This window comes from Bombus impatiens, unplaced genomic scaffold (assembly GCF_000188095.3).
Source record: "Bombus impatiens unplaced genomic scaffold, BIMP_2.2 scf_0382, whole genome shotgun sequence".
Taxonomy (NCBI): Eukaryota; Metazoa; Arthropoda; class Insecta; order Hymenoptera; family Apidae; genus Bombus; species Bombus impatiens.
Window position 1 is genome coordinate 837,488 of NT_176801.1, and position 12,849 is coordinate 850,336.

The following is a 12,849-nucleotide window of genomic DNA, read 5'->3' on the forward strand; positions in this document are numbered from 1 at the left end:
GATTGCACTCATGTTCACGAATAGCGAAGCCTGCATAATGCCGGATATAATCACAGATACACGTCTTAACGTCATTCGATAAACACCAATAGCGTTAAAGTCATCTGTAAGTAATTATATTAACCTGAAGACAGAGTTTTTAGTTTCTGACGCTTATATAATATAATCAGCTTAAGTTTATTTTCATTATTTAAAGGGGAAAATGTCAGTCAGCAAGCCACTTAACATTAGCAATTCCATTGTAATTTCTCTGAGTTTCTTGGAATTAAGAATCGGTAGTAGGCTGGAAGTTGAAAAGCGATAAAGGTTCGAAATATGTATGGTAGATATTCTTCCGCTTCCGCGTGTCAGTTTCGATAGATCTGGACCGAATTTCTGATCTCGTTAAACACTTTGAGAGATAAAGATTTGGTTTCTATCTCGATGTTAAAATACGTACGAATAATTGTATGTTTTGGATTTAAAATCCATAAATCGAAAATGGGGTAAAAAGGAAGTCACGTTTAGGTTGTAATTAAGCAGACTCGATGTAGAGAAGATTGATAATTTGTTTCTTGGTTGTTTTGACGAAACGTGTCACATAAATTGTGCAAAATACATCGGTGTTATTATATTTATAAGAAGTAAAGGAACGAAGGATAAAAGGATCTTCTCGTTTGTTAGTTGTACAAAAAAGAGAAAAAAAGAAAAAAAAGAGGAGGGAGAAAAAGAAAAAAGATATTCGAGGAAGAATATACAGTAGATATTTGTAAAGGTCATTGGTCTTTGTCTGATCATACGTGTGAAAGTAGTCGAAGATTGTGGCACGGATCATGTGATTTTTAAAGATAAGTAAACCTAAGGGCGGTAAAAATAATTCTGTAATCGTCTTTCGATCATTTGTTAACTCTGAGCTGTGTTAATATTAATGTAAAAGTGAGACGGCGAAGTCGAATTACAACGACACTTTTGTCCGACCAGAGGCAGAGCGGAGCGTTGTAGTTTTTCCGTGGCCGGTTCCGATATGTGTAAACGTAAACAAAGTACCGATTAGGCTGTACTTTCTTCTGCGCGAACGGAAATGAAAAAAGAGTATTTAGAGCGGAAGTACGAGGGAAGTAAGAGAAGAAGGAAACGTAGGAGAAAACGAAGACGAGAATGAAGAATGCGAAGAAGGAAATAAAGTATAATAAGAGAAGAGCGACATTGTGCGAGTGGATCGATCGAACGGATGGTGTGTAGTCACCACTACAGTAAGCAGAACGTAGCAGTAAAATAGAACTTTTATAAAACAAGGTAAAAAGAAAAAGGCGAATATGAGAAGAGAGAAACAAGTAGTAGTACTATTTAAGTACCAAATTATATGCCTGGCGTGTGTGAGTGTATATGATACACAATTGTATACACTGTATATGTATATGTATAGACGCATATACCGTAATACGAGGTATTTGCGAATGGACAAAGATTTAATGGTAACTAGCTCGGCCAAATAACGAACCCTAATCAAAAAAGTACAAAAAATCGTAAGAGGGAAATGATAACGTTTCTTTATGAAAGCGCGTTATTATTACACATGTGGTATCCGCTTAAAGTTTAGTCTCGTTTTTACTAATTCTAACGTAGTCTCTAGTCCTTTTTAGCACCGTCGTTTTTTCTAATCACACGCTCAGCATGTGATTTAATCATCGCGCGATTATCCGAAGGGCAGCATACGAACGTTCGGATAGAAAGAAGAATATTTCACAAGTCAATTGCAAAAAAAGAAAGAAAAAAGAAAAAAAAAATTAGAAGAGGAAGCAAACGTTTAACGAAGTAACACCGTGTCGAATGAGTAACGATTTTGTCGTCTTTGTTGTACTTTTTCTTCCGTTCGTTCTTTATTTTTTTTTTCTATTTCCTCTTTCTCATTGCGGTTTCTCATTTGCGCGAATTTAAGCGACAAGAGTACGCGATTACTTTTGATCTATCTAAGTGAGAAGACATTCTCGTGACACGGCGTTACGTACGGTGGAATTACGATGTAAAAAGGAGATCAACAAGAAGAGAAAAAAAAGACGCTCTGGTGGTATTTTCTTTCCCCTCGTTAACATGTAAGTGTTTTTCGCTCGTGTTGCCAGAATTTACTCTTGGCAGGTGATAAAAGAAAAAAAAAAATGAATATAAAGATTTAAGAATTTAATCGAGATGAGATAGAAGTTTATATTAATATAGAATATATCAAATAGATTATATTAAATATATAATATATCGATGTACAATAATTCTAAATGACGATTTATTATTATAATTGCTACGATTATCATATTATATTATATTATATATTATGTTATTATTATTATCATTATTACTTACTACTACTACTACTATTATCATTATCATTATCATTATCATTATCATTATCATTATTATTATTATTATTATTATTATTATTATTATTATTATTATTATTATTACTACTACTACTATTATTGCTATTATTAAATCCGTAATAAGAATTATCGAGGTGGATTAATCAAATTTACGTTGCTTTATGCCCTTGGATCCCGACGATCACACGCGCGAAGCGTTTTCGATTAACGATCTGACTTGGAAATCTCTGGTACATATATGGTAAATCATGTTTTCAAGTCGATCCTTGGACGCGACAAAAACGTCTGCATCTTTAAAGTTGCAATTATTCGTTAAAAATTGACAGTACGGTTAATGACATTTCTTTTTTCTCTTTCATTGTTTCCTTTGCTTTTCTCTTTCCTTTTCCTTCTTTTTTTCTTTTTCTTTCTTTTTCTTTTTTTTTTTTTTTTGCAAAAAAACACGCGATTTCATATTAAAACTGTTTCGTCACGAAAACCGTTGACTGTGACTTTATTACAGTACTACCGTCTGTAAGCACGTTCGCTGACCAAAACGATCTTTCGATGTTGTACATTTTGTTACTCGTGCTTAACCGTTCTAGCGAAAAATTATTCCGATTAACTGCGCGTAATCACCGCGAAGAAAGACAATCTCACGATACATGCTCGTTGTAATCTAATCGATGTAAGTACTTACGTAAGACGACGAAAGACTTACGCAAAGCCAAATATCAAATGCAGCGAATCGTTGCCCTGTCGTTGTTGTTGTAAAACGTTCGCCGGCTGTTTCGATATTTTACTTTCCTTTCTTATTTTTCCATCGTTCTACCTCTTTTTATCGTACGGCCATTAGCGAAGCCACGACTGTGTGTCGTTTGGTTCGTTTCATTGGTATTTTATAAGAAACGACTAATGGGACGATCGGAAGCTGTATCGTCGGCAACTTATTAACGGCGAAAACCACGTTGATATTGCGAATCGCGTTTCACGTACTTTCAAAGGCCAAGTTTACGAATCGTTTAAACTTTCGAAAGTCTTCCTAAATTGTGTACAGGACTTTAAAATCGATTTCTCTTCGGAATTACACATCGATTCGATTCAGGAGAATAGCCTCTGTTGGAAATGAACTTAGCATTTGATATCGCTGCAAAGAGGTATCTGTGCACACACGCGCACACACATAGTATTACAGTTTAAAAGATCGAAATCGAAATAATCGAACCTGTAAGCGGTTAGACACTTTTTTAAGAATCGGACTCTACCTTACATCGACTCTATCTTCGGTTCGATGCTTGCGCCGCTTTGTCATACTCGTAATTGGCAATAGTATATTGTATCGATATCGTGACGTTGTAACAGAATGAGCTTCGCAAGCGCCTCGTCGCTGTAACAGGAAAAAAGAAGAAAAATGTGGTCGCTCGACGAGATTTTCAATTTGAATTTCTATGGAATAAGCTCGTCGCGGATTCCTTTCTGTCATATTTCCGTACAAGTATGCATGTAAATAGAGTTTATATAATGGTAATATGCGCGAATACAGGAGCACTTAATAAACTGGATTATGATAAAGCTTAAAGAAGAGGAATCTGTCATTCTAACGATCCATCGATTTAACGTCTTCGTTTTATATATTTTTTACTTTCCGACGAAAATATTTTTTATTTTCTCTCTCTCTCTCTCTCTCTCTCATCTATCTATCTATCTATCTATATATATGTTTATATGTTAATTCAAGTTTGATTAAAATAAAACTTGGCAAAAGCGTCGTCAACGACCTGGTTTGCCTACGTAGCATCAAATTCCACTACTTATTGCTAGCAACGGATATTCGATATGCGCCATCTAACTCTCATTGTCGATAGTGGCCGGCGAAACAACCGGAACGACGATTCTTTCGTTCAGCGCGAAACATCGCTTCGGTTTAATTAAAGCCGCAACGTTACGTAAGCTTTGAGATCTTACGTAAGCAGTGGATCTTTGCATGCTCGTCGATCGTTGGTCCACTCCTCGAACGCTGTTTCCTAGCGATCCTCAGACCTTCGTAATTACTGTCGTTTTAACGATGGCCCATCCTTCACACCGGCGCGGCGACCTAATTCCCGAGTGCTTTTCCCACTCGATCCTCCAACCCATCGCGTCGTTTCACGTTCTCTCTTCTTTTTCGCTAATAGAACGATTTACTTTGTTTTTCGATCGGCCAGCACAGGATGATTCTTTTTAAAAGCTCTCGATCAACCGGTGCTCGAGATTGTTGTTCAATTAGCGCGATAATTAAGTCCTTGCCCTCGGTCCACTTTTTACTTTTTCAAACGCTTTTTAAAAGATGGCCCGTTGTTCGTCGATATTTATTAAATAGTGGCACACAGAGTTATTTTGGAAAACAAACGAGGTCGCGTCGATACGTCCTCCCTACAATTATACAGATTCACTACAGAGATTCAATTACAGAGATATGCAAATTCTTTATAAACTACGATTAATAATAAGAATAATTTGTTCGATTTCGATCTGGATCTCGCGGCCAACAAAACCCATACTTCACGATAGTTACAGTTACGTTTTTTCGATAGGCTACCCTTTTAGCATTATACGCTATTTATCATTATACGTTAATAGCCTACGTCGCAAGTTATTTGTTCCTCGTAAATGCTGGTCGATTATTCGGTGATCGTTTAGAAGATGTTAATCGACGAATTGGGTGGATGTGTTGGAGCGAAGGCTGGTAGATTCTATGCGCTTTAAGATAAGAGGGGAATGAAACGAAAAGGAAATGAAAGAGGAAATAAGAAAGCCACTTGGTATTTGAAAACTTGTCGCACGTATCTGGCAAAGTTTCGTCGAAATATTTCAAAGCGAAACAACGTTGCCGACTTTTCACGCTCGTTGTTCGTTTTGTTCCACCGATATGCCTATATTTGGAAGGAAATCGATGTCCAAGTTGCGACAAATTCACCAGATTCGCTCGAAACTCTGCGAGTAATTCGAATTGATAAATGACTCGTGATACGACTGTACGCCCGCATACATCCATTTTGCATCGAGCTTTTGTCGGAGTTTAACGAGCCTCCATTCGATCTAGCCTGGCAGGAGAAATTGCGACGGGAGTCGATGAATTAGGAATTACGAACCGTGTAATAATTTTCCAACTCGCCGTCCATTTCCTCTCTCCTGCGTATTCCTGCTTATTCGTTGTTACCGCGGTATCGCCATATCTTTCATATCTCGTCTGTTGGCTGCGTTTCAGTTTTTTCCAACAAATTGCCGCCACTGTGTTACGATCGTACCGTAACGATTGCCGCGTGTCTCCTATTGTATCGTAGAATGTCTAATCAAGTTATAAAGTGGCGGATCCCGTAACGATAGATCCCGTAACGTTGTCGTAGAAACGATCGCTTCTTACCGATTAAATTGCACAGCACGCGTTCGAAAGCAATAACGAGCGATCGGGCGACAAAACATCGGCCATAAAAGGCTGACCGTAACGGACCGATAGCTAATAAGCCCGAAGAGCGAGCAGCGAGTTTCGGCGTCGTCCTTTGCGAAAGCGAATAGCGCGTCGTTTCCATTGCTACGGTAGATATCTAGTTTCCTTCGGCTTCTCGCAAATCGATCGAAGCATCGAAGCGAGTATCGAAGCGAATTCACGACGAAAGAAACAATCTTTCTTTCGATAAATAGATTTTTCCGAATCACGGTTGTCCTCTATCCCCTTAGCGATTGGAAACGTTCGTGAAGATTTCGACGCAACGTATTTCGTTAGCGGAGAACGATACTTTTTCTGGCAAATAAAATACCGCCGCATACATCAGAAAAATTGTTCGCGAAGAGTCGTTGAGACTGTTAAACCCTCGGATATAACGAAAGCTTACCGATTTCATATTTACATATTATTAGATACTCTGTATTAGAGAGAATGCTCTTTTACGATCGGCGCATGTCCAGATGCAGTTGTAAATCATTTCGATGATCGTTAAGAGCCACTAGAGTAACTTTTCCCAACTCGCTGGTTGCTAAAATCGCCGCTTTCCCAAGCGATCGTATAAAAAGTCAACCAGATCCGCGCGATAATCAGATAATCAGAGCTCGCAGAACTGGAACTCGACTAATTTCCAACTTGGTTGTTCCCCTTCTTCTACGAAATTCCCGGGGAATTATCGGACGTGGCTGTTGGAAGCAGAGGGAAGCGCGCAGGGTAGAATGGCAAAGTCGGTCGGTTCGCGTCCCAGAAGTCGTCCCGTAGCGATCGTGCCAGCCGAAAACCCGGCGCGAGCGTGTCGCGTTCCGTGTGGCTAGGGGGTGGCGTCCGCGCAGGGGATGCCAAGGTGCAGACGCCCCCGGTGCTGCCGCCAGCTTAGCGGAGACTAGCGGAAAGCGGGAAACCTGTTCGTCCACAGTTCATCACGGCCTCGCAAGCCGTTCGAACGGACACACGGCCTCGTCGCGTTCCGCCATCGCCGATCCATCTCGTCGTGTAAACAAAATCCACGGCCTCGCGTATCGCCAACTATTCTCTCGTCGTCGAACCGCCATCTCCTCCAACCTCGTGTTTGTCGAATCGATCGCGTCCAACGAGCACCGCGTCCGATCGTTAGCGTCACGTGTCCTGCCAATCTTCTCCTTCCAATCGAATCAAACGGATCGAAAGGACTAAACGGTTGTCTTTTATCATCGATCGGCAGGTTCGACCGACCGATCTAATTTTCGACAGCGACAGCGACAGCGACAGCGACAGCGACAGAGAATTCTTTTCGATGAAGAATTCTAGTTCGGCGGTAGATCGGTCGATCTTTGGTCGGACCCGCGACGGATAATTACGATGACTCGTTGAAACGAGCTGTGACAAGCGGATTCGAAACACGTGGCCTGAGTTTAGCCGCGGTTGTTGCGCGATTCGCTAAATCCCGAGCGCACAAGCGCCGCTACGTTATGTCAGCGAGTCGTATCGTAAATTGTTTCCGTCCGACGTGAGTCGGACAAATAAACGGAGACGTTTTAAAAACAGGCGTTTAAAGTTTACAGGAAAGAAGGAGAAACAGAAGAGAAAAAAAAGGGGGTGAATGTGGAGAAAGAACGCTTTTTAAAAAATATCGTACGAACAAAAGCATCGTGGTTCGTTCTAGCAACCGACAAACGTCAGAGCAAATCGATCGGAATCTAGATTAGAATTTAAGATCAAAGAGACTGGTCCGAGAAACATCGTCAAAGTTGCCGTCTTGCGTGGGCTCTCTTGCGTTAAGATCGATCGTGTTAGAAAGTGCGATAGAACAAAGTGTTTCGTAGAGAACTGCCCCCGAGTTGATCGAAAGTGAGACAGAAACGAGTTCGACGAGTGTTTGCGCGATATTTTGCCAACGATATGGGCGATCGAAGAATCCGTTAACGAAACGTTGACCGGAAATAGAAGGACGTTGCAAGAGCGAATCGAAACGAGAGCTTGCCGTCGGATACGATGACGTGCGATACACGTCGGGAATCACAGCACCTGTGGAACCTCGAGGTAAACCGTTTACCTTTCTACGTACCTATCCGTTATCCGATTTACCTTGAATATCGCATTCCCTCGAGCATCCGTCGAATCGAATAGTTTCATTGCTCACGGGGATACTGGTGGAAATCCGCAATTACTCTTTCTATCCTATCTCTATCCGATACCAAAGTATCTTTTACTCATTTTTAACCGCACTATCTTCGTTCTAAAATTATACTCATAAATCGACGATTCGATCGTTTCATTCTTTACAATCGCTATAGTTGCGTATGCAGGTCAACGATGCGAGTACATCGCGAATGTTTACGCGTTTAAAGAAAATTTCAATTTGCGAAAATCTACAGTATGGTACAGTATACACACACACACACACACACACATCTCCGGTACTCGTTTCTCCATTTTCGGTACAAACTCCTGACGGTTCCATTCCTCTTCGTAAAAAGGTGTACGTAGCGAAAGTAATCAAGCAGAGCCGAGACGAGACGGAAAATTGCAGCCAATCGAGATGGTCGGAAAAGCACGATTCGAAATTTCTATATTCTTGGCGATGCGAACAAGGCGAACGAAGGGAAGAAAGGGTAAGAGGTGTCGTAAAAGCGTTACGAGACCAACGGACGAACGTTTCCACGTCTTAGTCTCAGTCTGCTCGATTTACCAACGTTTCACGCCAGTAGTACAAGCGCAGCATACGCCCGGCATCGTAGGGCTTCCTCGCAGTACGCAGTAACGAAGCGAAATTTGATAAAACCGAGCCGATCCGAGACTACACTTTTCCAAGATGAACACTTTGTCGATGTACCAGATGTTCGAAAGATGATTACCAGTCATCGCTTGGACGTAGCTGTTGTTTTATCGTTATGACGTTATTATCGTCGTATGATTTTATCGATCGTACGATTTCAGCGATTAGCGGTAAACTTTCGGTAAATACAGGATTATCCGAAAGAATGTATTACGCGTTTAAAAGGTGAATCCAATACTCGATACTTGCGCGATGGAATATAGTATCGCGTCAGAGCATAAACCGTCGTGCTTGTTAAAAAGTACGTTGAAAAACGCGTAGAAATTTTACAGCGATAAAGTTAGGAAAATATAAAAGTATGTTTGGCAATTTTTCTCAAACAAACAATACGAATAAATCGATTTATCGGTTACCACACGCTTAACGTGTATGCATATGTAGAGATGTGCACGATCCTGCATAATCGTGCATAATCGTGCATAATCGTGCGTAAATCGTGATCCTACGTAGAAGGGGGTCGCAGCTTCGCACCCTTGGCCAAGTGCAGAGGACCAGAGTAGATCTAGTTCCAGGTTGTTTACACTGTGCCGTTACTAACGCGCTACTTACACTGTTGCGCTTAACGAGTTAGACCGCGAGTTGGTCGATTAAGTTAATCTACGGTAGCTGTACCGTTAACTGTAACGACGATTTAATAATTCTTTGCCTGTAATTGCTCTCGCTAATAACATCGAACGCCGAAACGCAATTTACGAATAAATTTCCCGCTGTGATTATATCGCCAGATTAGTGGCACGCCGTTGCGAACGGTGGTTCTCAGGTTGTGCTTCGTTTCCGGAAACTCGATGTCGATCGCCGGTCAAAAGTGACGTTGAAATTGTGCGGCAGATTCGCGTGATTTTGAAATATCCAACGGGATAGATTTAATGTAGTTTTATTTGAAATAATGTAGCGAGAGGGAAAGTGAAAAATGAACGAGTTTAATCGACCGAGCGAACGATCGATCAATTACCGATGAGAAGGTGGAACCCGACGTTGAGGAAAATATAGTTGGCGATAATTAAATCGTAATGGGATTTAATTCGAATGGAAGGAAAAGGGACGACGGTATTTTATGACGCGAATCGACCGTGTGGCTAAATTAAAGCAGTAAATTAGCTTTTCAATTACTTCGATCCAAGGAAACAAACAGCCACGGAAGAATAAAACGACTGACAAGATTGGACAGTGTCTACATATGTATAGCTACCGTTAATAGCCGTAGAAAATAATTAGACTAAATAATTAGATTACCGGTCTGTAATAAATTGTAATAAAGCGAACAACTTTTATATTGTAATTTCGGAGGAACCGTTCAACGAACCGCGACCAACGATATTTGCTTTACGCTGCATATATCGGTCATCTTTCGATCGGCGTTCGTCATTTGTATTTCGCCAATGTATCGTTCCAGCCAATTCCCTCGTCGTAATCCCGTTTCGTTCGAAATTTAATTTTCTCTACGACGAGAAAGCACGTACGAATTTTGTAAAACCAGCGGATACGCACGTTTTACCGGTTCGATAATTTTTCGTTATTTTTCACATTGTGCAATCGCGAATAAGAGGAATCGACGCGAAATACGATTGTTTCTTTGAAAGTAGCCGAATGAAATTTACCGATTATCTTCCATCTATCTATTACGTATAACTATTATATTTATATAATTATAACTATCTTCGATTATATCTATAAAAACGGAAATATCGATAATTGCAATTACGTATGACGATATTGACGAGGGTCAAGTTAATATTATTACGAACCGTGCAAAAATCTTACTCTTGGGCGCACAAATACGGGATACGTAGCATATAAATCCAAGACTTTGCACATTTTGTCCACGTTGTAAGCTGAATAATACGCGTAGAAAAAGTAGTTTGTATTTCTAATGCAGCATTTCGAATGCGTCCGATTCGTATCAACGACGAAACAAAGTTTCTGCAAGATTTCGCACAGCTTCCATTCTCTTTTCCAATTTCAGACTCCGAAGATGTGGAAGAATCGCACGGAGCCGTGCCTCGTCTCGTCCTCGTTCGAGCAGCGTGAGTCACAGAATGGAAATGCAACCGTGCAACGTGCCGCCTGCAACTCGTCCAACGAATCGCCTCGAGAGTCTCTCGGTTCAGTCCCGAGCACGTATAAGACGATCGTTGCTCGAACCAACGGCGTTCACCGATGAATCCGACTCTGTCCTTAGGACTCGCGTTATCCCAGGAAAATGGCTGGCTGGGAACGGTGAAACGTGCAACGCAACTCGCATCCGTATCTAACCTTTCGATATCATCCGTTAGCCAGCTAAAGCAAAGTGGATTTCCCTGCTCGTTCGATGGCCCGGCGCAATCTGCGACGGAACCTGCGGCGTAACCTCGTCGACGAGGTCGTCGAAGTGGCGGACGAGGACGTGGAGCAGCGGCGCGGATCACGGTAACGGGACGGGAAGGGAAAAAGTGCTGGAAAACGCAGCGAAAGGGAGGAGCTGCGACGAGAAAGATGGAACTAAACGAGACGATGGAAGAGGATTCGAACAACAACACCGATCTATCGAGTCTGTCGAACGTGCTGGTCGATACTGGTCCATCGAATCGTTCCACGGATCCCTACGAACAGCAAAATGGCCACGAATTGGAACACGCGATTCTTCTAACGGTAAAAGCCATGGTAATGGGTTTCATCATTCTGTGCGCTCTGTTCGGCAATCTATTGGTGATCGTGTCGGTAATGAGGCACAGGAAGCTTCGCGTAATTACCAATTACTTCGTGGTCTCGTTGGCGTTGGCTGACATGTTGGTGGCCATTTTCGCCATGACGTTCAACGCGTCGGTCGAGCTGTCCGGAAGATGGCTGTTCGGCTATTTCATGTGCGACGTGTGGAACTCGCTGGACGTGTTCTTCAGCACCGTTTCGATTCTTCATCTGTGCTGCATCAGCGTGGATCGATATTACGCGATCGTGCAACCGTTGGACTATCCATTGATCATGACGAATCTTCGACTGAGCACCATGCTGAGCGTGGTTTGGTGCTCGCCGACGGTGATGAGCTTCCTGCCCATCTTCGCCGGCTGGTACACCACCGAAAAACATCTCGAGTTCAGAAGGAATTTTCCGGACGTGTGCGTGTTCCAAGTGAACAAACTCTATGCCGTGATTAGCTCCAGTGTCAGTTTCTGGCTGCCTGGAATCATCATGATCGCCATGTATTACAAGATTTATCGGGAGGCTGATCGTCAAGAGCGGATGCTCTATCGGTAAGTCTTTTCTTTTTCGTTCGTTTAACGCTCTAGGGCAAACAGCCACGAAAAATTATAGTTTACAGCGGCGCTACGAGTAACATTACGATGGTATCGTTAGAGGAAGATAATCGTTTAATTCTCTCTTTTTTTATTCTTTAATCGCGCTACGTTTGCAAAGGTAAACCCAGACGGTGCGTCTTTATCCGTTTACGAGTATCCTAAGTTCAACCATTTCTTTGGACTTTGCCAGCCAGCGGTGTGTAATAATTGGCCAGACGATCATCGCCGCTCTCAACTACGTACGCCGTATAGACGGCGAAGATTTCGATCGTATAAAAGATATTCGATGAGAATTTTAAATCCTAATTTTCGAGGAATTTCGGCTAAATCGAATCGTTCGATGGAACAACTCGATCGTAATCTTTCCTTCCTCTCGTCTTTCGTCTTATCTCGTTATACGCTTCGCCGTTATTTACAACTTTACTTCGCCGTTTGATATCTTCGAATCTGAAATTTGTTCGGCCTCTACCTACCAACTACGTTATGAATTCTTCGAATTTAACGAAATCTTTAGTTTTCGAAGTAAACTTTAACGCTTTGTAACGCGTGTTCGATTTTCATAAAATTCGTGAAATTCGTAATTGGATGAAATTTTTCATCGCAGCTATTCGTACGTACGAGACGAGATTAAACTCGACTCTTTGGTATCGAGTGACGCGAAACACCGTCGACTTCTCCACTCGTCCTTCTCTCCACCTTCTAATCGATATTCCAACGTGCTCTCGATCTCTTTCGAATCTCGCGTATTTTCAGTTCTGTTCAGTCGCCACTACATTAAATCCATTTCTAGATTGAAACGGCTCATCCTGCGTGCAAACCGGCTTCGACCGTGCACAATATGTCAATTTCGAAGATAGTTGCACCAACAAAGTCTACTAACAAAGGACTTGTTCTACCGCTGAAACGCGTATTTCATCTGTTCTTTCGTCGTTTCATCGTATTCTCGTAGCA

At 41.8% G+C, this 12,849-nt stretch overlaps 1 protein-coding gene across 1 annotated transcript in view; it reads left to right on the forward strand.

The window, feature by feature from the left end:
- The first annotated feature begins 11,068 nt into the window (after positions 1-11,068).
- LOC100741585 (octopamine receptor beta-1R-like) overlaps positions 11,069-12,849 on the forward strand; it is a 48,858-nt gene continuing 47,077 nt past the window's right edge. The window contains exon 1 of the mRNA XM_003489949.4: positions 11,069-11,853. Coding sequence (XP_003489997.1) covers positions 11,099-11,853 — 755 coding nt within the window. The 5' untranslated portion in view covers positions 11,069-11,098. The remainder of the gene's footprint in view (positions 11,854-12,849) is intronic.